General features: G+C 46.4%; 1 protein-coding gene across 1 annotated transcript; it reads right to left on the bottom strand.

The window, feature by feature from the left end:
- Positions 1-22,460: 22,460 nt before the first annotated feature.
- Positions 22,461-26,431, bottom strand: SMIM23 (small integral membrane protein 23). Its single transcript, XM_014850911.3, has 4 exons — positions 26,342-26,431; positions 23,194-23,245; positions 22,925-22,992; positions 22,461-22,673 (listed from the first exon to the last, which is right to left on the bottom strand). Exons 1-4 carry the CDS (start codon positions 26,429-26,431, stop codon positions 22,461-22,463), a joined length of 423 nt encoding a protein of 140 aa, XP_014706397.1.
- Positions 26,432-27,423: the final 992 nt, after the last annotated feature.

A 27,423-nucleotide genomic window follows, 5' to 3' on the forward strand; every position in this document is an offset into this window, starting at 1 on the left:
GCCACCAGTGAGTTCTGTGACACTGAGATGTTTGGATGAGTGCTCTTGTAGCCCCAAACCTCTAAGGGGCCAATCTGGCCAGTGTTCCTTGGCACCTCACTCAGTGTGGGGCCAGGGTGAGTTCCAGGCAGAGTGGGGAGAATGCCTTCTGGGAAAAGAAGGTTTCTCACTGTTTTCAGAGGGCTGCAGGGAGCCAGGCTCTCTTCCTCTCACAGCAAACCTGGTAAGGGCGCAGTAGCTATGGCTGCTGCTGATATCCATCTCATAGACACAAGGAGGACCAACCTCAGGATGAAGTTGACAGTGTGGTCAGAGGATAGAAAGATCCTAAGTCTTTGATGACACCTTGAGACACTGGATCAACTGAATTTGAAGTTCGCCTCTCCCCCTGCAAGACTTACTCTTGTATGAACAGATAAGTTCACTATCTCACGCCACTTCGAATTGGGTTTTCTTTCATTTGCTCTCTGCTTTTTGACATGCACGTAGCTCTTTTTAACTTCTGTCTTTATATCCTCTCTTGAAAGGACTCAGATGCAAATCTGTGAGCCTTGATTCTTTGCTGTCTACAGATACCTCCTGTCTCCTCCAACCAAACCCTCCCCGACCCAAATCCATCCCTGGTGCCCACGCTGTGCTCTCAGCCTCGGCTCCATCTTCCAGTGGGGGCTCCCCAAATAAGGAGAGCCTAGGGCAATCACTGGTAGCCAGAATATGGCACCGAAGGCTGGAGATTCTGGGGGGTTAAGAACAGGTACCCAGAACAAAAAGTTCTAGAATCAGTCTTCTGGTTTCAAATCCCAGCTCCACCACTGTAGGACCAGGAGAAGAGTCATTTTACTTCTCTATGCCTCAGTTTGAAATTGGGTTTGATAATAGAATCCATCACAAAGTTTTGTGAGGATTAAGTGGGATAATGTATCTAAGGTACTTAGAACAGGGCTTGGTATACAGTAAGTGCTTAACAAATGTTACCCATTGTTGGCTGTTCTAATGAGTCAGCTGGTGTGATCTGGGTAGTAGCAAGCAGGGAAGGTATCTTTTACCTGCCCTGGGTCTCTTAGGTCTTCCTGAGGTGAGCTGGGCTAGGATCTCGACCGAGTCTGCTTAAAGAGCCAGAGAAGGAAGGGACAATTGGGTTTCTTCTCGGTGAAATCCTTTGCTGGCTTTCTCTGACTTTGTATACTGAATCCAGACAACTTAGTGGTGGTGATGGAGTGGGGCAGGAGGAGGGTAAATTACTGGTTGGCATTTTTGAAAGTATGCCCCTTCCTTCTTCTGTGTGAGGAATTATTCTGGAGTTGAGTGTTCTGAAGGCCTCAGAAGGTGGCTTTACCACAGCATTAAACTTCTTCTTTTCATCTTGCTGGGCCCCTGTTGCATCTTTATTGGGTTTATAAACTCTCTTTTCCTCTTTCTTTTAAAAATCACTGTTTATTTGTAGAGCCACTAGTTTTAAGACTTGTGCAATATCTTAAATGTCATTTTTGCCCCGGTCTGCTCATAATGCGTGAGCTAGTGCCTCTTACATAATGAACTAGGAGGCCTTTGAAAATAATGATTCCCAGCAAGCATTTAGCATTGGCAGTTGTTACATAATGTGGAACATGTACAACTTCCATCACCAATTTGATCTAGTCTTTTAAAGTTGAGGAGATAGGGGCCACATACAGACCTTGCCAACAAAACTGGTTAATTCAAATAATTCAGGCTGGGTCTGCCAAGGGCCTCAAGGTGACCTGATACAACCAAATTTACCAGTCAGTGTGGTGAAATAACCAGCCAGATTCAGTCTTCAACTGGGTCATCTCTCTCAGACAACTGCCTTTGTTTATTTTCTCTTTCCACTGTGTTGGCCAATGGACCTGGATTAATTGGCCTGTTGTTTTGGCATTGGGTACAGACACAGTTACAGTCAAATCGTTGGCCAATTCAGTGGGGAAAAACATCTGTCAAGCTTGTTGTTCTACTAGCCGATCTGGAAGCCTTGTGGAGACACAACTGTAGTTAAGATCAGATGAGAAATGTAGGCCCAAGGGACATGATGATGAGATGCATTGTTTCTCTTTTTATATGACTGCGTTATGTTTGTGGCCCCACACCCATTCTTCCTACATGACGTCTCAACTTTACTAATACATTCTAGGTGACTGGTTGGTTAACAGTTGATAGTGGAGGCCTTGCTGAGGGGGGTGGAGAGCTCTAGAGTCAGAGGGACATGGGTTTGAATCTCGGCTCTGCCACTAATTACTCATGTGGCCTTTGCCAGTCATCTTCCCTTTCTGAACCTCAGTTCCCTCATCTGTAAAGTGGGAACAATTCCAATACCTGCCTCATGTCATTGTTGCAAAGTGTGGGGACCAACCATGCTGGTTTGCCAGGGATTGAGGGAGTTCTTGAGATGGGGCACTCCTGGGAAAACTGGAATGAGTGGGGCGCTTGTGCTGTGAGGATTAAATAAGATAGTGTGTGCAGAATATTTAAGACACATGGAAAACACTTCATAAAGGTTGAGTATATTATTTACTGTCTAGTTTCGGACCAAGTACCTGCTGACTGGGGCTAGTAAAAATAGAGGTGTTCTTTTCTCCAAGATAGCAGAAGTTCCCATAGCATAGGACAGGCCACTGTCCTCTCTCATATGTGGCACTGTCCACCGCAATTCTTCATCCACATGAGATGAGGTTGATAGGCGTCTTGAGTTTCAGGGACAGTCAGTCTAAGAAGGGCCCAGCTTTTCATCACAGTCCAGAACCCATTGGCCTCAAAGCCAGGAAGCCTGGTTTCTGTGTCTTGCTCTGTCACCTACTGGTTATGTATATGAGACAGTAGCAATTTACTTCTGTGAGTCTCAGTTTCCTCAGAGAAAGAGAATGATCCAGCTGCCTCCTGAGACTCTTGTGAGGCTCAGACAAAATCATGTGTGTGGAAGGGCTATCTGAACTGTGAGCTGTCAATCAGAAGGGAAGTTTTTTATTAAGGGCCGGATTCAGCAGCACTAGCTTAGCCTCAGGAAAGGAGTGGCAGCTGAGAGCTGGACTTTGCACTTCAGGCCAAAAATTCACCGGTTTGCCACACTGCCACCGGGCATCTCCACTGTGCCAGACCCCTGCCACGTGATGCATGAACTGGCTTTACTCCCAAGGCGCTCGTGATCTATAATAAGGTAAGTTCAACGTCATGCGTTGAGATAAGAGAGGAGCTGGGTCTGGGCACTGCAGGAACCCCAAGGAGAGGGAACCCTGATCTGGGTGCAACAGGAACCCTGAGGAGAGAGGCAGATAGCCCAGCCTGCAGGGTCAGAGCAGGGCTGGATAGCTGAGCAGGGAGTGAAGGAAGCAGGTCCCAGGTGGAGGGAACAGCTTAGCAGATGTGGAGGTGAGGAGATCAGAGTGCACGCAGGGAACTGAGTGTCGTGGGACGTAACTTTTGAAGTAAGAACATGAAAGAAGATAAGCTAGATGGGGGCCAGACCAGGAAGGCCCTCCCGTGCCATGTTAGTCTGGACTCTTTTCGTTATAAGAGGCAACCAAATTAGGGCAAGCAAAAAATGGATTTGTGGAAGGATCCTGGGGTAGCTCAGAGAGTTGAGGGCAGAGGTACAGAAAAGCCAGACTTGACAGCACCTGGTCTCTGTTTCTGGCTCTCTCCATTGTTCTTTCCTGCCACAGGTGGTCACGTGGCAAGGAACATGGTCATCAGCAGCCCAGAGACACATCTTTCCAAGTGTCTCCTCCAAATTCAAGAATCTTCCCTCTTAGTTCCAGTAGAAAAATCCCAGGAGAGGTCTCTGATTGGCTGTGTTTGGGTCACGTGCCAATCTCTGAACCAATCGCTGCAGCCGAGCAGACAGTGCGTTAGGATTGGCTCTTTGTGGTCATGTGCCCATCCTTGGGTTCACTTTGCTCCCAGATGGAAACGGGAGAAAGAGGTGCTGGGCAGGCAATGATAATAGGTGCAGTTGATCCTTATTATTCACTTACTCGCTAAAATTTATTTGTAAGCCCCAAATCAATACTTTTGTGGTCATTCACGGACATGTGGAGAGCAACAAAAAATTTATGCCACCGGCTGCACACATCCCCAGCTGAGGACGGGCAAGGCAGTGCTCTGCCTTCCTGCTTCAGCTCTCACACTGTCACCAAGTGTCCTTTGCATGATCTATTTAGTGTCACATTTTCCCCATTTTTGAGTTTTTCAATGGTGATTTCGCTGTTTAAGATGGCCCCAAGCATCGTGCTGAAGTGCTGTCTAGTGACCCTAAGCTCAGGAAGGATGCGATGCGCCTTATGGAGAAAACACGTGTATTAGGTAAGTGTCATTGAGGCATGAGTTGCAGTCCTTGCTGGCCGTGAGGTTAACGTTAATGTTAATGCATCACCAATGTATATTAGTGTATAGAAAAATTAAACAGAAACACACACACACTAAGGTTACAGATTATCGGTTGATGAAAATGATGTGAGCAGAGGCTCACAGGACCCTAACCCTGTGTTTCCTCTGGGAGGAAGGGGTCAGTAGGTGCTACTTTGGTGTTCGCAGTGACTTCACAGACATGACTATTGTGAATAACAGCAATGGACGGTACTGTGCAAAAGGAGGTTTGGCTTTATTCGGGAAGCAATAGGGAGCCATTGAAGGGTTTTAAACAGGAGAGAAACAGGTATGATTTGTGTTTGAGAAAGTCCCTTTGGCTTCTGGGAGGAGACGGGATTGGAGGAGCTCAGACTGAAGGCAGGGAGGATAGTTAGAAGGTGGTTCTAGACTCTGAGTGAGAGACAATGAGGCCTAACCCAGGCAATGGTCCTGCAAGTTCAGAGAAGGGATGACTGAGAGAGGTGTTTAATGGGTAAAGTGGGCAAGAATGAGCCCTCACTGATGAAGCGGGCAGAGAAGGAGAGCCCCAAACATCTCAGGACTTTAAAAACATCTACATCTGATTTTTTCTTTATATTGAAGAAATGTCTCATTGGTCTGAGCCATATGTTTCCTTCCGAGAGAGGTGGTGGGGACCCTCGGCCTCTGGAGGGGAGCTAAGCAGCTGTAAGGGCTGGTGTTTGGGGACAGGCACGCATTCTCCCAGCGCCCTCTCTGTAAACTGCGTGCAGGACCAGCTGTGTTTTCTCTGCCTCCTTACATCATCACCAGTCATAAAAACCCTACCAGGGGGAATTGGACTGACGATCTGGGCTGTGATGCATGAGACAAAGGAGTCCAGGGGCTGATTTCAGAGCTTGCACAGTTCGGACTCCTGTCGGTTGGGAGAGAAGGCAGGGCGGACCTGGCATGCCTTATGTTTGATGATGGTGTACAGTTGCTCTCCAGGTCAATAATTCGTGGCTTTAAGCAACTCTGGCTGTTTAGTTCAACCCTGGTCTTTTAATACAGCTGGTGCTCCCCAGCATGGTGCCGTGGCTGGGGTGGAACACCTCCTCACGCCCCTCCCGCAAACCTCAGGGTCTCTGGCTCCCTGATCACAGATGACCTGCTTCCCTTGCCTTTGGAGTCTTGCTGCAGTACCTCCCTCTGGCTTTGCTGTCTGATCTTGGCTCTCCGGGCGACCTGTTGGAACACCTCACCTGGGGCACAGTGGAGTCTTGTGTCTATGTATCTTGGATCTCTCTCTACAGAATAAAGAGCTCTCTGATGGGTGCCTAAGAACCCAGTCCCACTCCATTCACACAGGGGCCTTTGTGTGGCTCTACTCTGCCAGTGGGCAAAGTCCATATCCTTATTTTGGAGGGAATGTTCATCTGGAAAACCCATTGGATTGGACCCTACCAGGTACTGGTTTAGAACATAGGAATGCAGAAAGAAGACCCTTATTATGTGTCCTAGATGAATAATAACTCACATTTTAGAGTGTTCACCTGCCCAGGAGCTGTGCTAAGTGCTTGTTCTTATCCACCTGTTGGAATCCCGCAACTGCCTTGTTAGGGAGCTTCTATTCTCACCCCCATTTTCTAGCTGAGAAAGTGAGGCACAGAGAAGTTGAGGGTATCTTAAGTGCTATTGCTTGTGAGTGGCTGAGTTAGGATGTCAGTCCAGGCTGGCGGATCCTTCCTGTGCCGCTAGACACATGGATATCATTGTCGAGGGGCAGCTCCCGGGACATGTGTGTTTGCCAATGTGCTTTGTGGGCTGGCGTGACCCAGTCAGGGTGTGAGAAAGTCCAGAGACTCAGCCTAGCGGTGCCCCAGGGCCATGCCTCCCACACACTTGGGGTTGTGGCTTCTTCAGCTTTCAGGAATTAGGGGCTCAGCGGGGTGCTGAGACACTGCCCCCAACATGCCCTTTTCGTATTATTTTATTATGGGCATTTCTCTTTACACAAGTATTTCTCATTGTAATGACTCCATTCTCGCTGCAAACATTTCAAGCATATTCCAAAGAGAATATGAAAGCCTCTCCTCACCTCTCGAGCCTCCCATTGCCTCCTGGGGGATGGTCACTATGAATGGTCCACTGTCCCTTCTCCTGGCCCATTTCCTATGCATTTTCTGGCGTGTGTGTGTATACGAGCATACACCTTTGCTCCCCCAGTCCCTTTTAATAAGTGGGATCATCTTACCTGTCTTTTTTTTTTTTTTGCAGGTCGATTTTTTTTTTCACTTAATACATCTTAGAGGTCTTTCCGTAAGAGTCCGTGTCATTCTCCCTGATTCATTTGAATGGTTATGCAGTATTCCATGTTGTGGATTTACGATAATTTGTTTAACCTGCCTGATCAGACACTTTTTAAGCAACGCAGATCATTTGAAAAAGGAAATTATCCATAGTGACTGAGTGGTAACAAAATAAATAATAAAGTCTGAAGTGGGAAAAGTTGTCAAGGGTGGAATGTAATTAGGGTACGGGGAAAGAGAAGAGAGGGTGCGGTGTCTGTCCGTGTCCCCCTCCAGCCCATTGGCTCTGACCCAGAACATCACCTGACTGTGTCTATCTGCTCTGCTCATGCAGCTCCCCGCCTGGCTGTGGGCTGCTGTCTTCCCTGATGTTAGGGTTTCCCACAGAGTGAGGACACACTCCTCCTCCATCCGGGCCCTTCAAGCCCCCCTGACCACATAACCCCACGTCTGTCCCCGCCGCCGTCTGAAGGAGGTTCGCACACAGGTTACCTGAGCGCCAGGACCGTCGTGGCACCGTCGAATGCTGCAGGGACAAGAGCTGGTTAAAACTTGTCTGCTGTAAGCTGCCAGAAGGTCAGTCTGTAGCAACTCAGATTCCACATGGGCATCTCACCCAGTTTTACTCAGTAAAACCCAAACACCCGTTTTTGTTGAGACTTTGACGAGCCCTTGAAACCACGGAGGGCCCGCCTTGCCTGGGCACACGTCTGAAATATGTCAGGCAGGTGTTTCCAAAGAACTTATGCTACAGGAAAATATATCCTGATGTAATCTGACTAATTTGGCTTTTGCTTTACTTTCAAGAGAACTGGCTATTTGTAATGGAAACAGTTCTCGGGCCACTTCAGACGGGGCTTTGTAATGTGAGCTGGTAAAACCCTGCAGGTGCTGCGGGGGCCCATGTTTTCATTTTACATCTCAAGTTTGTTTACTTTAATGTGTTTCTCTGGGAGGAAAAAAAAAGTGACCCAGGAGGCGTTTAACAAGTCATTTTTCATTTCAAAAGAAGAAATGGGTTTGTATTAAGAAAATTAGCATCCAGCGGCCCGCAGGAGTCCTTCTGGCGACAGGAAGCGCACATGGCCAGGAGGGTATGTTCCTGAGACTAATTCCCCAAAGACACGTGTCCAGGAGCCGGGTACCTGGGGCCCTTGGCAGAGGCATCAATTAGAAAGTGGGAAGCAGTGTTTTCCTTGCTAATTCTTGGCTACCGGCTAGGGGTTACTGAAAGCTCCCCTCTCCCCCTCGGAGTTAGGCAGTTTTGAAAAATTGTAAAATTATGAATTCAACCTTGTTTTCAATCAAGGGAGAGGGAAGTGGTTTCCAGGGTGCAAAGCCTGTGCAGTGGGTGGAGGGGGCCTTGTTTCCAGAGCACCCATTGCCAGCATCAGAGCTCGCCCTGCTCAGGGGAGGGTGCCCTCAAATGAGAGGTCAGTGGGGGTGGGGGTGTCAGGGAGGCAGCTGCCACAGGCCCAGCGCCAGAGCAGAGATTCTGGCTAGAAAGGGGGTAGGGGAATGAGGAGAGCGCCCCTGTCCCCTGAGGTTATTTCATGCAGGTTGAGGGCAGCGGACAGCTGTCATCAGCAGAGAAAATGGGATGTATTTGCCACCCAGGACTCTCCCGTGCCCCAGGGATTGGATTCAGCAAAACTCCAGCCCCAGTGCCCTGCCCTTGATGTGAAAGCTGATTGTCCCACGATATGCCAGTCCCCACGAGAATGTTTTCAGGCCCCTGTGTTTGCGTGAGCTGCCCTGGGACTGGCCCATGTCGGTCTGTGCAGGGAGCTCAAGCCCCTCACCAGTCTTCACAAGGAAATCCGCCCCAGACGTGTCGTGAGTACTGACTGGGGAAGGTACGTGAAGCAGTGGCTTTATGGATCACACAGCCTTCAGCCGTCTTGAGAGTCTATCTTGGCTTCTCTTTTCCTTCCTCTTTCTTCTTCCCTCTCTGGAGAAATAAGCAAAACTATCTCCTTTCCTCCTGCAGGAGAGCCGCTTCCTTGCACCCTCAGGTGCCCATGGGGGCTCACAGTGCTCAACAAAGACATTTCCCTTCCGTACCCATAGGTGCCTCTCAGAGAGTTTAGAACAGTGCTGTAGATCCAGACCCACAGAAGCGTACGTGATTCATTCCACACTGAAAAAGGCCTTGGAGACCCGCTCACCAACCCTGTGTTTTATAGGTTAGGAAACAGAGACCTGGAGCGGGAAAGGGACTTGCCCAAGGTCCCCATGAAGCAGTGGCAGAGCTGGGCTGAGAACCAAAACTGACAGATACCGGCCGCAGGTCTCTCTCCTCCAGGCCACGTGTCTTTAGACGCTGCCCCCGCCCCCGTTTGTCTAAAGGCTGCTTTCAAGAATGGACTCTAGCGGCATGCGGGAACACTTCGAGCTAAGTCCTGTTGGTACACTCTACTGCATCTCTTGCAAATTCATCCCATCCTCTCCTTTCCCACTGCCTTGGTGGGGGAAGGAGTGGTAGAGACAGTGAAACAGTTTGATCTGAATTCATTGTAGCTTGGGATGTGATAACTGTTTGCTGGCTTGTTGGATAAAAATCAAGTTAAGATGAAGCTAAAGAATGTCTTGGGGGGCCGGCCCAGTGGCGTAGTGGTTAAGTTCACATGCTCCACTTTGGTGGCCTGAGGTTTGAAGGTTCGGATCCTGGGTGCGGACCTGGCACTGCTCATCAAGCCATGCTGTGGCGGTGTCCCACATAAAATAGAGGAAGACTGGCACAGATGTTAGCTCAGCAACAATCTTCCTCAAGCAAAAAGAGGAAGATTGGCAACAGATGTTAGTTCAGGGCCAATCTTCCTCACCAAAAGAAAAAGAATGTCTTTGAAGATTATAATGCTCAATATTTGGGAGGGTTTGGTTGGGACACCCGTCTTATACAATGCTGATGGGAACTGGTCCAATTTTACCCAAAAGTAGTTTGGCAATATGTGTCATGAACTTTAATAATACTCGTATGCTGGGTTTTGCTAGACTTTTAAACCAAAGGATAAGACAGGACAGTTACATGCATGAACCTTAAGTGAACAGCTTGATGAATTTTTACTAAGTGAACCCTTGTACATACTGTTGATGCAAATAATCCATAATCTATATATCAAAATTGGGGTGAGTTTATCATGAGCCACGTTTGAGGACTATAGCCTGGGGACCTTCCTTCCTCAGGGAAGGAAGGGCAGCAAAGAAGTGGGGTGTACAGAGTAGTTATATGCCGTCTTGGGACAAAGAGCATGCATCACATTGACAGGAACATCTCTTTTACTCCTGTCATGAGATGCTGAGCTGGCACAGCAGGTGAGTGGTCAGCAGGTCAGTGGTCACAAGGTGAGCTCAGCAGGTCGGTAATTAATCCTTAGTTTCCAGGAAGAGATGCTTATCCTTAAAGAAATGCCGATATGGGGAGAAGCCACATCCCTATCTTTGGGGGCATCCTTCTTGTCTCTGGGACATTGTGAAGGTTTAAAGCAGATGTACAATGCATGCTCAACAGGCCACGTCAGGGCCTTTTGGAAAAACAAGGTCAGGCTGAATTAGTTTTACACCAAATGGCTTCCCCATATGCTCCAGTATATACTATTGCTTTTCATTTCTTTATCAGTACTCACCATCCAGATCAAGGTATGGAATATTAGCAGTGCCTCAGGAGTCTCTTTTGTACCATCTCCTGATCATTACGCTCCGAAAGTAACCAATATCCTGACTGAGCACTATCAATTAATTTTGTCTGACTCTGAATTTCATGTGAATGGGATCGTAGAGAACTGTACCCTTCCATGTCTGACTTCTTTCCATCACACTACATCTGTGAGACTTATCCATGGCCTTGCGCCGACAGTCATCCCTCAGCATCCGCAGGGGCGTGGTTCCAGGACCGCCTTCTGCATACCAAAATCTGAGGATGCTCAGGTCCCTTATATAAAATGGTGTCGTATTTTCATGTAACTCGTGCACATCCTCCTTATACTTTGTCATCTTTAGATTATTTCTAATAATTAATATAATGTAAATGCTAAGTAAATCATTGTTATCCGGTATTGTTTAGGGAATAATGAGAAGAGAAATAAAATCTGTAGATGTTCAGTACAGATGCAGCCATCACAGGCCTCTTGATGGCTGAATCCGAGGATGTGAAATCCTTGGAGGGGGAGGGCCAGCTGTATTGGTTTTCTCTTTTCACTGCTGGATAGTATTTCTTTGGGTGAATGGAATACTATTTATTTATCCCTTCTGCTATTGCTGGACTTTTGAATGGTTTCCAGTTTCTAAGTATTAAAAATAATGCTGCTATGATATTTGTGGACATGATTTTATACACTCACACACACACACACACACACACACACGGACACATTTCTGAGAGTATACATTTGGAGTAGAATTTTTGGGTCATAAAACACGTTTACGTTCAGCTGTAGTAGGTACTGCTAACAGTTTTCCAAAGCAATTGTCCCAGTTTACGCTCCAGCAGAAGTATATGAGATCGCCAGTCGCTCTGCGTCCTTGTAACATGGGGTGTTGGTTTTAAAAAATGTGGACATTCTGATTGTAGGTGATGATGCCTCATTGTGGTTTTAATGAGACTTTTGTGAATAACCAATGGCCATTTATGTATGCCCTTTTGTGAAGTGTCTGTTCAGGGTTTTACCCATTTTGGGAGGTGTCTTTTTCCTATTGATTTCTAGGAGTTCTTTATATATTCAGTATACAGGCTCTTTGTAAGAGACATGTATTGCAAATATCTTCTCCCATTCTGTTTGCCTTTTTACTCTCTTAATGTGTCTTTTGATGTACAGTAATTATTTTATTTTATTGAGGTCATAATAGTTTATAACATTGTGACATTTCAGTTGTACATTATTATTTGTCAGTCACCATATAAATGTGCCCCTTTACCCCTTATGCCCACCCCCAACCCCCTTCCCCTCTGGTAACCACTGTTCTGTTCTCTGTGTCCATGTATTCATTTATCTTCCACACATGAGTGAAATCACATGGTGTTTGTCTTTCTCTGTCTGGCTTATTTTGCTTAACATAATACCCTCAAGGTCCATCCATGTTGTCATGAATGGGATGATTTTGTCTTTTTTATGGCTGAGTAGTATTCCATTGTGTATATATACCACATCTTCTTTATCCATTTTTAAAATTTTATTTTTTGATGAATGGTAATTCTTAATTTTAAACTAGTCTAATTTACTGATCCTTTCCTTTATGTTCTTTGTGTTTTGTTTAAGAAATCTTTGTATATCCATGGTCATAAATATATACTCCTATGTTTTATTCTAGAAGCTTTATTGTTTTACTTTTCACATTTAGACCTATGAGGCACCTCACATAGCATTTTGAGTATGATATGAGGTAAGAGTCAACGTCCACATTTTTCCTAAGGTTGTGTACTTGATCTGGCACATTTATTGACAGGACAGTTCTTTCCCTACTGCACTGTAGTGGCACCTTTGCCATAAATCTGGTGACTGTATAGGTTTGGGTCTGATCGAGTTTGTTCATGTCGCTTACGTGTTTGTATATCCTTATTAATGTTCGTATCTGTTTGTGTCATCAGTTACTGAGAGATGTGTTTCAAAATGTTCCACTATGATTACGGAATTGGTTGTTTCTCCTTTTAGTTCTTACGGTGCTTGGGCTCCAATATTAAATTCATTTGAATTTAGGGTTGTGATAGATTCCTGTTGAATTGCCCCCTCTTTAATTATGAATTGTTATTCTTTATGTCTAAAATACTTCTGGTCTTAATGTCTATTTGATTGGACGATAACAGATCTATACCTGCTTTTAAAAATCTCTATTTTTTAATGTTTTTATGAATATGTTTTCTCATCCTTTTACCTTCAACCTTTTTGGGTCCTTAAATTTGTGTCTCTTGTAAGCAATGTGCATTAAAAAAAAATCCAGATTAATCATCTTTCTGTTTTAATTGAAATATCTAGTCCTTTTGCAGTTTTTAACTCTTATGAATAAAGTTGCATTAAATATTTTTATACAAGACTTTTTGTGGGTATATGCTTTTTTCGTAGGTAAATATCTAGGAATGAAATTGTTGGGTCATAGAGTTGGTGGATAATTTTATTGTTTTTAATTGTTATTGAAGCATAATTTATATACAATAAAAAGAGACTTAAAGTGTAGTTTGATGAATTTCAACAAACACAAACACTGATGTCACCACTGCCCCAAATTAAGATATAGATTACTTCCATCACGCCAACAAATTTTCTTATACATCTCCCCTAAGATGCTGATCTGGTTTCTATTGCCATAGTTTAGTTTTTCCTGGAGTCAGACAATAGATACTCTTTTGTCTTGCTTATTTCATGCCAGGTGAAGCTTTTGAGGCTCATCCATGCTGTTGCATGTGTCAGTAGTTCATTCTTTTACTTATGGGTAGTATTGTACTGTGTGACTATAACCACTATTTGCTTAGGGAACTTTGAATTATTTCCAGCTGTCTTTTATGAATAAAGCAGCTATGAACATTTTTGTGCAAGTTTTTTTTTGTGTGTGTGGCTTCATTTATTTTCATTCTCTTGGGTAAATACTTAGGATGGAATCACTATGACGCAGTGTAGGTGTGTATTTGTAATGAATGCATAACTGATTTCCAGATTGGCGCACATAATTTTATACCCTCCCAGAAACATATGAGATCTGCAATGCTCTGCCTTCGCCGCCAACTGGTTGTATGGTCCTTGAGTCTCATTTTGATTTTAATATGCACGTCCCTGATGAGCCATGATGTTGAGCATCTCCCTCACGCTAGTGTCCATTCATATATCTTCTTTTTTGAAGTATCTCTTCAAACCTATGGCACGTTTAAAAAAAAATTGGGTGGCCTGTATTTTCTTATTGATTTGTAGGAGTTTTTTACATATTCTGGATACGAGTCTTCTGTCACATATGTATTGTGAATAATTTCTCCCAATCTATGGCCTGCCTTTCATTTTCTTAATGCATTTGTTAATAATAGTGAATAGTTCTTTGAAGAAAAGAACTCCCTAAATGCTGAACAATGTTATTCTGGACATGGGAAAAATGCTTATGACATCTTGTTGGATTAAAAAAGGAGGATACATGGGCCGGCCTGGTAGCGCAGCGGTTAAGTTCACACGCTGCGTTTCTCAGCGGCCCGGGGTTCGCCAGTTCGGATCCCAGGTGTGGACATGGCACCGCTTGGCACACCATGCCGTGGTAGGCGTCCCACATATAAAGTAGAGGAAGATGGGCAACGGATGTTAGCTCAGGGCCAGGCTTCCTCAGCAAAAAAGAGGATTGGCAGTAGTTAGCTCAGGGCTAATCTTCCTCAAAAAAAAAAAAGGGGGAGGATACAAAACCATACTTGCAGTATGACCTTAACTATTTAAAAAATCCGCATAGAAAACAAAGTGGAGAGAAATACACAAGACATTGCTCTAGCTGACCCTGGGTAGTGAGGTTATGCTCTCCTGCAATTTTTTTTTCATTGTGGTAAATACACACAACATAAAAACGTTTTAAAATTGTGGTAAATACACACAACATAAAACTTACCATTCTCACCGTTTTAAAGTGTACAATTGAGTGGCATTAAGTACATTTACACTGTTGTGCAACCATCCCCACTATCTAATCCCAGAGCTTTTTCATCACCCCAAATGGAAACCCCAGAATATTCAGCAGTCACTCCCTCTTCCCTCCCCCCACCAGCCCCTGCTGGCAACCACGAATCTGTTTTCTGTCTCTACATGCCTGCTGTTTTTAAAAAATATACATTTGTTTTATTTTTTTCTGCATTTCGGCTAGTGAGTATGTGCTTTTATATAAGTAAAGCAGAAACCAAGAACAACAAAGGGTGTCTTACAGAGGGTAACAAGTAAGTTAAACGAACTGATGCTAAGCTCTGTCAGACGGAGTGAGGCCGTAGCCTTCATTTTGTGACAACAGCTAAATGCGTTCAGCTCTGACTGTCCTGCAGGCCCCGCTCGCACGATTCTTCGCCCACATCTCCTGCAACCACCGGGCAGCCAGCTTCTAACATTATATCCCATTTACCCAGGACGCTGAGTCCCCTCCCCAGCTCCCCTTTTCTCTGACTCCCCCACCACGCTGGGAGCTCCACGTGGGCAGAGATCATGTGGGTTCTGGTCTCCGAAATCTTTCTAGTGTCCAGTATGGCCCCGGCTCATCCTTGTGGTCATGAAGCGTTGCGGGGCGAACGAATGCGCGTGCGCATCCAGGACCTTGCCCGGACTCTGGAGGGCACAGGATCAGACGGGTGTCGGTGCAGCCGCGGAGTCAGGGGCAGGCTGGGAGGAAGCGCCGCGAAGGGCCCGAGTCTAGCGCTGTGAGAAAATATCTGGACGGTACATTCATTGCGTCTCTCACGGCTTTAATGACCAGGGCGGGAGGAGAGAAGTAATAGCGAGTGACATTTATATAACGTGTTACAGTTTACACAGCTCTGGCATGCACATTACCTCATTTAATCCGGAAGGAGCATAGGGTGGGGCTTCAGCACAAGGCCCGGGGTTGCCTGTCTGAGTTTGCACCACTTGCTAACTGTGTGACCCTGGAATATTTACGTACCCGCCTTCCCATTTCCTTCCGCGTGCGAAGAAGACACTGATAGTACCTGACGCATACGTAGATTTGTTGTGATGATTAAATAACGTAGGCGATGGCCGTAAAGCACTTAGAATCGTGTCTGGAGGTTAGTAAACACTAAATAAAAGTTGGCTGTTATTACTTAATCTTCTCACTAGGCCCTGGAGATGTGTAGACATACCCCATTTTATGGGCGGCAGGCGGGGCTCAGAAGGATGGAGTGACCTGTCTGAGGTCACCGTGGAGCGGTGGGGGTCCCCAGGCAGGGTTGGAGCAGGTCTGTTTGACCCCGAAGCCCTGTCCTTTCAGCTCCTTCATGCCACCTCCTCTGACGTGCACTTTGCCTGCGCTCCCAGGTAGAAGTAATTTCTGCCGCAGCCGGCCCCTGCGCCAGGGTGTTAACAAAGATCATTTGTCCAGGGTTGCTGAGCAAGCACTTTACACCCCGACGGAGTCTGAGGGAAATGTAAAGAATTGCTGCGACTGATACTTTAACAAAGTAAATTTTTCCTAGCACCCGTTTCCTCCATTCTGGTAACAGTGCCCTGATTTGTTGCTCCATTCAGCCCATGCTTAGGATTATCTGTGGCTGGAGGGGTGGGTGTGTGAACCGGGTGTGGCCAGTGTGTCTGTCTCTTGAGCTACGAGCAGTAGCTCGGGATCCGGCTCGAGTTCTTATCCCAGAGCCACCAGGCTCCGCCGCGGGACTTTGATCAGGGAAGAGCCATTGTCGTTCTTCCAGGCAGGCTGAGAGGATGTGAGACAGCCTGGAGCTCCTGCAGCCATCTTGTCACCACAGTGGGGACAGCCGGTCTGAGAACGGGCCAGCCCAGAGGCAGCAGAATGGAGAGCTGGAGAAAGGGGGACAAGGCCCAGCGTCCCCTGGATTTACCTGGACCCGTGTCTAGATCTGCTGGACCTCTCTGCGTGCTACCTTTTCTAAACCGCCAGGTTTCTGGCACTGTGCTTTACCATCACTATGCCTCTTAATATCCCAGCAGCCACTCAAAGAGGGCTCCTTTCCCTGCCCTCAGGCAGGAGGCGTGTCCTCTTGGAAATGTCACAACAGAAGGGATTCAGATGCCCCGGAAAGGCGTCTTCTTTGGCTCCATCCCTCACCCTCCAATTATCTTTCTGACAGCCAAATTTGAACCAAATTGGATTTAGTGCGTTTCACAATGTTGAACAAATTTGTGGATTAAGGGAGCAAATTAAATCCATATTTTTATTTGACATCATCAAAAATATGACAAGCAGACTGGAAATGGACCTTCCTGGCCTTGGAATAATTTCAGTGAAGCCCAAATTCCTGCTTCCCAAGAGTATTTTTTAAAAAAATCCACTTCTCACAAAGACCTTTGGGAAGCCGGCCCCAAATCTTACCTGAGACCTGGGATCTGACCCTTGGGCTTAGGCAGGGCCGCAGCTCCTATAGCTGAGATGCGATTCTAGAGGGCCAGCCCCTCTCTGCCCCCACCCATCATTCGTCCCTCTACAGTGTCCCCACTTTCCCCTTGCCCAGAGCCTCGTTTATTTTAAGTGTCAGCATTTTTTATAAGTGGACTAACAGATTTTCATGTTAGCGCTGAAGTGCCCTGTGCCCTCTCTGAACTCTTAGGCAGGCCAATAAATAGATGGTTCATTGGTAATTAATTAGATGATTTTGGCACTTCGCCCAATGGCTTTTATAACAATGTAGACATTTCTTTTTCCTCGTCTTTGTTTCTTGGCTTCTGGTGGAAAGACAAGCTACACATGGGCGGGCAATGTGACTTCTCCTTCTCTCTATAGGAACCCAGCATGTAGCAGCATGCAATGAGTGTTTATTGCCTTATAATAGCATCTGATTCCTTAATGATAAAATGTGAACTTTTCGAGAGAGAGAGGACGTTCCCGTGGCCGGGCTTGAGGGAGAGAAGGCAGTGAAGCGCATTGGTTTAGTGTGAGGGCTCTGATGCCAGACAGCCTGGGTTTGCATCCTGGCTCCCCATTTATTGATTATATAATTGTAACAATGATGTAATCTCTCTGTGCCTCGGTTTCCCCTTCCGTGAACTGGAAATAACAATAGCCCTTGACCAAGTGCCTGAGATGGGGACGCAGGGAGCATTCTCTAAATGCCGGCTGTCACAATTTTATTATTTCGTCTCAGTAATCCTTATATTCTTAAGAAAGACATATGGCTATCTATAGGTGGTCTCTACCTTATCCAATTTTTGTCTGGATTATCAGATTCTTATCTTTAAAACATGAATTATCGGAATGATTGTGGTTTTTCCTCCCATTATATAAGTTGGAGGAACAGCAAAGAAGCTAACCAAAAGCAATAAAACAAAGGAAAACAGAATGAATCAGTGTTAGCAAGGGAGAAGGGCCTGAGGGAGCATCAGGAGGGCTGCCAAATAGATCTGTTAAGTAAAACAGAGATGACGAGAAAACCAACAATTAAAATTAATTAAGATTTTTCATTGTGATGCTGACCTCATGCTCCAGGTGCCTGAAACAAAGAAATGTGGATAATTGGGTAGTCATGACATTGCTCCAACTGGCCACTTTCCCCTTAACATGAGCGAGCCTGTCTCTCCCACCTGGCCCTCGTGGGCTTGGGTCAGGACCTGAATCGTGGCTCAGCTTCCTCTGCGCTGGAAAGAGGGGAACCTGAGGCCTGGCAGACAGCTTTCCAGCCCTTCTCCCTCGGTCTCATCCGTCAGCCTATCCTGCTGACTATGCTTTCAGGCTGCATCCTGGTTCACTGCCCTTCTCCCGTTACCAGCCTCCATTTCCACCTGGAAAGCTGCAGTGGCTGCTGAATGGTCCCTCATTTCCACTCTTAGATTTATCACTCTCTGAATTGCCCCATCATGACTTGTCTACTTGTTTTTTACTTATTTCTCCCACTAGCCTATAAACTTCTTGTTCACTAGTGGCTGGCCAGTGCGTGGCCCAATCAATACTTCTTGATCGAATGGAAGGAGCTGTGAATAGTTCCCTTCTCAAGCAAAAGACATTTTTCTCTCCCAAAGGGAATTCTACTCTTGTAGACATGAAAGTGGGTCCCTTGATAGGTCTACTGGGCAGCATTTTGCTAACCTCATTCAAATAAGACTTCAACCTTATAAAAGGTAGTCATACTCTTCTTTTTAATATTTTAATACACATTTTAATACAAATATTTGTCATTTGTATTTTTCACACCCAGGAACTGAAAGCAGAGAGTGAAATAGTCCCAAATGGGCCTGACCCACTCACCTATGGTGACTCTGGAGGTTAGGCCCTCCCACCCCGTTCTCAGCAAGTGTATTCAGCTGCTCATTTCCTGCTGGCCCCTGCTCAGCCTGGATCTGCCTTTGCGTGTCTGTCTCACACAGTTCTGCTGCCCTGGTATTGACTCTCGGGCTCGAGGAACAAGGGTTGCCATCACTCTCTCCGCCATGTTTGTGACCACCTTGGGAAATGTAACTTGGGTCATCTCACAGGATCCAGAGCCCCTGATCCGGAAGGGACCCAGGCTGTTCGCTGTGTGAGGGAGCCCTGTTTTGGAGCACTTGGTCCTCCACTCTCCCTCCTGCCACAGCTAAGTGGATCGAGGGTGGCGGTCCCTCAGTCCAAAGGCTGGCCGGTATGGGGCCTGGCTGGCACAGGAAGCTCCAGCTGAGGAGATGAGTCAGTCAGATCCCACCCACTCCCGGCAGTGTGGCCTGAGAAATGTGGACAGAATCACATGGTCAGCCGAAGTTGGAAGGTCATGAAAATGGGAGAAGCCTTGTGGGAGTGAATCTGAGTTTTGAGGAATCAGAATCAGAAGCACTGAGCTGAAGAAGGGATAGACAGAGTGAGGGCAAGGAAGCCACTGGAAGCGGAAGAGACAGGGCAGCCACACGAAGGGAGGCAGAGACCCGAGAGCAGCCAAGTGGAGGTGAAGGCAGGGCGCTCAAGGGAAGCCCCGGGAATCGTGCCACGGGGCTCCTGGCGCACCTGGTGAGCTCCTCAGGTTCTCAAAGACCTGCCTGTTCCCGCCTCCACCCTCCTAGGGACGCTCCCATCCCCTCAGATGCTGGCTTCCTCGCTGTGCCACAATAAACCCTCAGTGCCTGAGCCACCCAGAGAGGCTTGCTGTTCTTTATGACTCACAAGCCCATACAATAAGAAGGACCACTGTCGGGGCTGGGGCCACAGCAGCAAGGGCTGTCCGCATGAGGCCCCATGTGTGGGCGCCCAGAGAGTGTCCAAGAGCTGTCAGGGCAGTGACCCCTCGGCTCACAGGCTCTGCTCACATGTGTAGGGAGCGTCTATGCCTCAAGGGGCTAGGCTCTAGTTTCTATTTTTGCATGTTTCCGCCAATTTATATATACATATATATGTACATTTTATAAAAATATCTGTAACTATTGATAAAGAAATGAAAAGCAATAGGATATATTGGAGTATATGGGGACGCCATTTGGTGTAAAACTAATTCAGCCTGACCTTGTTTTTCCAAAAGGCCCTGACGTGGCCTGTTGAGCATGCATTGTACGTCTGCTTTAACCCTTTACAATGTCCCAGAGACAAGAAGGATGCCTCCAAAGATAGGGATGTGGCTTCTCCCCATATCGGCATTTCTTTAAGGATAAGCATCTCTTCCTGGAAACTAAGGATTAATTACCGACCTGCTGAGCTCAGCTTGTGACCACTGACCTGCTGACCACTCACCTGCTGTGCCAGCTCAGCATCTCATGACAGGAGTAAAAGAGATGTTCCTGTCAATGTGATGCATGCTCTTTGTCCCAAGACGGCGTATAACTACTCTGTACACCCCACTTCTTTGCTGCCCTTCCTTCCTTGGCGAAGGAAAGCCCTGGGCTATAGTCCTCATACCTGACTCATAATAAACTCACCCCAATTTTGATTTATAGGTCGATTATGGATTTCATCAACACTATATTATATATAATATAATTACAGATACAGTAGAATTACAACTGAGACAGGGGCTAGAGTCTACAGTGTGTGTTAGGCTAAAATTGTGTATGGTCAAAATTGTGTCTGAGAGCCGTTTAAAGTACTATAGAACACACACACACACATATACAAGATTTCGGTTGTATAACTACAACTTTGTATGGTAATAGGAAGTATAAATGCAAGGAAATAGTGCACCCTTCCTCTAGAACTCTTGCTGAAATGTCTACAAATGAGAAAAAACAGATTCTGGTTTCCACCTCCTGCCAAATATTCAAAGTGGCAAAATTGTGACCGCAACTTGCAAAGACTTTTCCCATCCCAAATGGCAGCTGGTTAATTCCTCCCGGCAAATGAATTGCACCATTATCCATAAGTCAGATGTCCTCTGAGATTAGTTTAATTGGCAACCTCATGACTTTCCAAAGATGTGAGGTAGTTCTAATAATTGGCACATGTATGAGAACTCCATTAAAATAGAAAACAAAAGTCACAGAAAGAGGGAAGTTAATAACCTAAAAAAGTTATATATAATTGCTATAATGGACAACTGAACTCTGAGCTTCCTGGAAGTGAAGGGAAAAAGGGAAAATCTAATATAAGAATTCTCATTGTTTAATCAAAATAAATCAAAAGAGAGAAGTTTCCTCTTGGCACTATTTTAAAAGAGTCACTCATAATTTCACATAGTGATGAAATAGTGTTATTTTTGCTTGTATACACTATATTCCAGTCCTTGTCTGCAAACAAAATAACAATTCTATTTAAAAAAATATTTGAATAGGGCCAGCCCCGTGGCCAAGTGGTTAAGTTTGCGCGCTCCGCTGCAGGTGGCCCAGTGTTTCGTCAGTTCGAATCCTGGGCGCGGACATGACACTGCTCATCGAGTCACGCTGAGGTGGCGTCCCACATGCCACAACTAGAAGGACCCACAACAAAGAATATACAACTATGTGCTGGGGGGCTTTGGGGAGAAAAAGGAAAAAATAAAATCTTTAAAAAAAATATTTGAATAGGCAAAACATTCACATAGTTTGAAAAAACTAAAAAGAATACAGTGAAAAATTTCCCTCCTTACCTTCTCATACGTTTGCCCAGTTTCAACTCCCTTCACCCCCCGTTTTTGTCTGCTTCCAATTTTTATGCATATTCAGTAAGATCATCACCATCGTCAACAAGAAAATACAGATTCCTATCCCCGCCCCCTTCTTACGCTTTGATTTCTTTCATTCAACAACGTGTTTTGCAGACTTTTCCGTGTGAGTAGGAAAGTTTCCTCGTTCTCTTTCAGAACTATGTGGTATCTCATTGTTTGGCTGTACTGTTACTTGGGTACCAGTGCCGTACTGGCATCATTGGAATTGTTTCCATTTTTTCGCTATTATAAACAGTAGCCCCACGTGTATGTAATTTCACGCATGTGCATGTGCATGTATCTATATATGATGAGCCCCTGCAGCAGATTGCTGGTCAGGGCAAATGCCTCTGTGAATCCGACTGCTCTCACCGAATTGCCCTCCACAGGGCTTTTGGCGACCTGTGCTTCTACCAGCAACAGCAGAGGGTTGAGTTGCCACGTGACACCTGTACACTCCAGGACCAGTATCCTCCTGTTAAGCTCCAGGGAGGAAGGAAGAGGAATGTGAGAAGGAAAGAACTCTTTATCAGGCACCTACTATATGCCAGACACACTCTATATATACAGGTTCAATCCTCACTGTAATTCTGTGGGGCAAAGTTTCTGTCCCTGATTTTTATGAATGAAGCTTTTTTTTTTTTTTGGTGAGGAAGATTGGCCCTGAGCTAACACCTGTGTCAGCCTTCCTCTATTTTATATGTGGGATGCCTCTACAGCATGACTTGATGACTGGTGCACAGGTCTGCGCCCGGGATCTGAACTGGTGAACCCTGGGCTGCTGAAGTGGAGCGTATGAACTTAACCACTACATTACAGGCCTGCCCCCCGAAGGAAGCAATTTTGTCCCAGAGAGGTTAGGAAAATTTGCACAACATTGCAGGTAAGTGGGAGAGAAGGGTCCTGACCTGGGGCTGGCTCTGAAGCCTGTGTTGGTTCCCGTGCACCAGTCCTGGGGTCCTTCCGACACAGTTTCATGAACCAGCAGTGGCACCAACAGTGTTCTTAGCATCCCAATTATTTTATTTTCTTGCCTCGCTTGAACTTCAAGTGTCACAGCTCAGCCCTCATTAGAGGAGCTCCTGGCAACTCTGTCCTGCCTTCACTTGGCCTCCTCCCTAGGTCCCAGCCCTGGCCCCTCACAAGTGACTTTTGAAGGTGGAGCAGAGTGCCTCGGGGTGCCCCTCTCCCAGAAAGGCATCTAGCCACTCCTCCAGGTCCTGTACCAGCTGCTCCAGCTCTCGCACCTCTTTCTCTAGCTTCTCCAGGAAAACAAGCAGGTTCTCCTTCAACCAGGTCCTGATGACCTTTGCCGGCTCTTCTGAGAGTTCATTGGTCTGGTATTCAAACCCCTGAAAGGCAGACACCGAAGTTGCATCTTGAGCTTTTTCACGTAAGACCTCTTTGTCACTGGTTTCAAAAGGTTCCCTGAGCCTTTGCACATGCTATTCCTATAGCCTGGAGTACCCTTCCCCACCTTCTCCACCTGGCCAGCTCCTACTTATTCTGCAAGACCCAGCTGGCCAATGACACCTCCAGGAAGCCTTCCCAGATTTCCTCAGCCAAGCTTGATGTTCCCTCAGTACCTTCCTGAATATGTTACCTGAGAAGCCACAGGATTCTGGGGGTAGTTACATTCTCTGATCCTTTCTGATACCTCCCAACTTCTTCCTGAAACAGGCACAAACACACCTCTTAGTAAGTGCAAATGAGCAGTGGTTGAAATCAACATGGTTGCTCATCCCAGTAGGATACAAGTGGGTGGGGGAAGGCGAGCTGTGGAGGCCCCCTTAGCATGTAACCATCTCCAGAATACCTCTCCTGATTCCATGTGGACTCGGCGCCTCCTTTCTCAGATTCCAGAGTGCTCACCTGATATCCCTGTGCCCACATACAGCACCAAGATGAGCATCGCCAACAGCATCTGGGGGCAAGAAGAGGAGGAGGGGGAGGTGGGTTCCTCGCAGGCAGACGGGCGACCCTACTTCTCTCACAGAGGGCTGGGTGTGGGGCTGCAAGAAGATCGTTTTTCAGAACTTAACTTTGTTCTGGTTATATAGGTCACATGTGCTTACTTACTACAGACCCTCAAGCATTGCAGAAATAGGTAACATGGCAACTTACTGGCATTTCATTGATGTCTTCCCTCCTTTCTGCCTGCTGAGAAGCAAGGCCCACCTCTGTTCTCATACCTTGCCTCACTTTTAAATGTTTTGTTTTAGATGATCTTTAAAAGGGATCGATTTTATTGTGGTGTAATTTATGAGCAATAAAACACACACATTTTAAATGTACAGTTTGCATTTTACAAATGTCTATGCCTGTGGACTACCACCCCAATCAAGATATAGACATTGCCATCATCCTAGAAAGTTCCCTTACGGCCTCTGCGATCACGTCCCTCCTTCCTGGACCCTGCCAGAGGGGACCGCTAACCTGCCCTCTGTCACTGCGGCGGAGTTGTGCCTGTTCTGTGGCCTCATATAAACGGAGCTGCAGAGCATGGCTTTTTTTGTGATTAGCTGCTTTTGCTCAGCATAATGCTGCTGAGATGCCTCCATGGCTTTTGTGTTCAATGTTATTGATGAGTAATATTATATTGTATGAATACAGAACAATTAATGTCTTCACCTGTTGACGGACTTTTGGGTTGTTTCTACTCTCTTAGCAACTTCTAAATATCCGATATGGTATTATTAACGATGGTCACTGTGCTGTACATTACATCCCCAGCCTCACAGAGTTTGATGGAGCAAAGGGGCTGCATGAAGACACCATGGCTCACTGGTACTTGGGACGGTGCAAGATCATTTAGGAGATTCTGATGGAGGTCCCAGGACCAGGAGGGAGACAGGTGAGTGCCTCTGGAGAGATGGGAGAAGAGAGAGGGGGAGTCTGAATCTGGGAAGGGCCTGGCACCTACTCCAGTGGTGCTCCATGACGTGCCTGGGCAGGCACGGGGGTTCAGATGCACCTGCTTCTGACAGTGTGCATTGGGACGGTGACAGCGTCAGGGGCAAGCAAAAGTGGATAGAGGATTAAGATGGACACAGTGTTGAGTGACATTGAATTTTCCCCAAACGCACCAGATGTGGGCTGAGCCAGATTTAATTTGACTTGAAATCATATGTTTCTTACATACCCGAGTTTGTAAAGCAAGATTTAGAGCTGCGACCACAACAAAGATAAAAGCTGTATATACTCTGCCTCTCCCCAGACCGCTTTCTTGATATATACCAGCAACTCTATTGTTATTAACTTTAAAAAGAAATAGATTACCCAGCAACCACGTGGCTGAGCCTCACAGAGACACTGCTGAGTGAAAGAAGGCAGACAAACGTGCACACTGTCCATTCTGCTCCATGAAATTCAAGAGCACGTAAAACTCATCCAAGATGACAGAAATCAGAATCGTGGTTGGAGGGGTGTGTGCCGCCTGGGAGGGGCCCTGAAGGAGCCCCTCACGGACTGGAAATGTTCAATAGCTTGATCTGGGTGGCTACTGCCCAGGTGTTCCCACCTGGTGTGAAAGTGAGTGCACTGTCCACCTAAGAGGAGGGCGCTTTTCCCTTTCTCAGCAATGTTCCCTGGGAATCTTTTCCTGTAAGACGCACAGAACCATCCCCTTCTTTACAAGGCGCATGAGTATTCTGTGGTCTGCATGCTCTTCTCTTTTCACCCACTCCTCTGCCCATGTGCTTTACAGGTTGATTTCTTCACCACCATGCTCACTGCTAGGTTTCTATTTTGGCCTCTGGGGAGGCAAAGGGGGAGCAGGGACTAAGATTAAGTTTTCATCTTTTTCCTTTGCGCTGTCTTGGGGCCTGAGCCAAATCATTTCTTCCCTCTGAGCCTCAGTTTCTTCATCTGTAAAATGGATTTTAAAATATGCTGAAAGTTCTTTCAAAAGGAAAGATGGGACTCTGTGGTCGAATCGAATTGGGAAGTGCTGTGGTAAACAAAGTTAAGCGGATTTCCTTGCTGCACGACTTCTCAGAACCTTCATTATGGGAGTGAGCAGTATAAACCTCCAAGAGGCGGCGAGGGTCTAAGTGTCCCCCAACCGCAGAACTCTTTTTGTGATTTTTCTAAAAGGAGCATTCCTGGGGTTTGGGGTTGTGGAATGCTTTGGGAAGAGCTGTGGCACGCTGGGAGCCCCTCTTGCTATGAGGTCCAGCATAAAGGAGGCACTTGGCACGTGTATATTAAATGAACGAGCGAACAAATCTTTTGAAAACACGTATAGATCAGTCATCCATTGCTCTGCTGAAAACCCCTCAACGGCTTCTTGTTACCCTCAGAATAAAAGCCATCCCCTTCCAGGGGTGACCCTGCTGACCTGCCCAGCCTTCTTTCACATCCATCCCTCCGTCGTTTCTCCACCTGGGAGTCTGCGGAGTGCAGGGTGTTCTTGCAAAGTGTCTGGAGTCAGATGGACCTGGTTTCAAATAGAGGGATGTCCCGGCTATGTGGCCTTTTTACCTTTCTGAGCCTCTGTTTACCCATCTGTGAATGAGATTGACAACAGCTGCCTCTCAGGAATGTTGTACGTCAGGAAAGAGAAGGTGGAGGCGCCGGCTGTGCACAGAAACGGTTACTGTTTTCCACTTTGACAGAATCCCATGTGAGGTTTGAATTTCAGTCCTGAGAACAAATGCTCTAGGAGCTCGACAATTTGGGTGTGTTATCCTGTTTATTTCAGCTTGTTCATTCATTCATTCATTCATTCATTCAGGACCTATTATGCCCTGAGCACTATTCTAGGCACTAGGGAAATAGCAGGAAACCAACAACACGCCCAGCGCTCCCGGAGCGCACCTTCTGCTGCAGAGCCAAGGATGAAATAGCGTCCGTGCCGGCTTTGGGAGAAGCGCCCGAGCCCTGTGCTGTGTCCCACAGGGCGGGCTCCAGGGACAGTCGGGCTGAAGTCCCATCCCCGACTGAATGTCTTACTGTCTGTCTGGAGTGGCAGAGGGAGCCCAGACGGGAGGACCACAGCCTGCACCTGGTCTGACCTCACCTGCCTCTTGTCCTCACGGTGGCTGCCCCTTCTCTGTTCCAACAGCTCGGCAGCCACTCGCCCCCTGCTGCCCACTTGTCGGATCGCCATGGCCTTGGTCAGGCTGCCTGCGGGTAACAAGGTGCCCCCACTTGACAGGCAGATGGGCACCCTCGCCTCTCCCTGCCTCTGGTCACCAGGCATCCCTCAGGCCATGTGTTCTGATGTCACAGAAGGTGGGGGACAGTGAGGCCCCCACTTTGTCACCACCCTGATTTTTAGCCCCATCCCTCAGGTTTTCTTCATATAAATATAAAAATACAAAGACCAGAAAGAAATGCAACAAAAGATTATATTTCAGGGTGATGATTTTTCTGATCTTTTTCCTTCCATCTATTCAAGTTTTTAATAAAATGCGAGTTTTTAAATACAAAATGATAAAAGTTATTTTAATTGAAATTTTCATTGAGATAATTGTAGATTTACATGTAGTAGTAAGAAATAATAGAGCAGACCCAGTGTACCCTATACCCAGTTTCCCCGATGGTAACATCTCGCATCACCTGTAGTACGATATCACACCCAGGACACTGCCATTGATACAATCGTCAATCTTCCTCGCATCTCTCCGGTTTCAGTTGTACTCATTTGTGTGTGTATTTAATTCTAAATAGTTCTATCATGTGGGTAGGTTTATGTGTCCACCACTACAGTCAGGATATAGAATTCCCAAACCAGAGGCTCCTTGTGTTGCCCATTGACGCCTGCTGCCCTCCCTCCGCCCCCTCCCCCACTGTCCCTAACTCCTGGCAACCACTAATCTGTTCTCCATTTCTAAACTGTTATCTTCTCACAAATGGCATATCAATGGAATCAAATAGTGTGTGATCTTTGGAGACTGGCTTTTTTAGAACTCAGCATAATCCCCTGGAGATTCCTCCAGATTGTCACACGCATCAGTAGCTTCTTGCTCTTTATTGCTGCATAGTATCCCATGGCATGTAAGTAGCACAGTTTGTTTAATCATTCACCCCCTGAAGGGCATCTGGCTCTTTCCCGTTTTTGGCTCTGATGCGTAAAGCTGATATGGACATTCTTGTATA

This window comes from Equus asinus, chromosome 9, assembly GCF_041296235.1.
Source record: "Equus asinus isolate D_3611 breed Donkey chromosome 9, EquAss-T2T_v2, whole genome shotgun sequence".
NCBI lineage: Eukaryota > Metazoa > Chordata > Mammalia > Perissodactyla > Equidae > Equus > Equus asinus.

What these genes read in the sequence shown, in the direction of transcription:
- SMIM23 (XM_014850911.3), bottom strand. Translation starts at nt 26,431, where the DNA reads ATGGCGATCCGACAAGTGGGCAGCAGGGGGCGAGTGGCTGCCGAGCTG. An exon ending in TGTGGGCACAGGGATATCAG is followed by an intron (nt 22,993 to 23,193) that starts GTGAGCACTCTG and finishes TGCCTGTTTCAG; the next exon opens with GAAGAAGTTGGGAGGTATCA. An exon ending in AGAATCCTGTGGCTTCTCAG is followed by an intron (nt 22,674 to 22,924) that starts GTAACATATTCA and finishes TCTGCCTTTCAG; the next exon opens with GGGTTTGAATACCAGACCAA.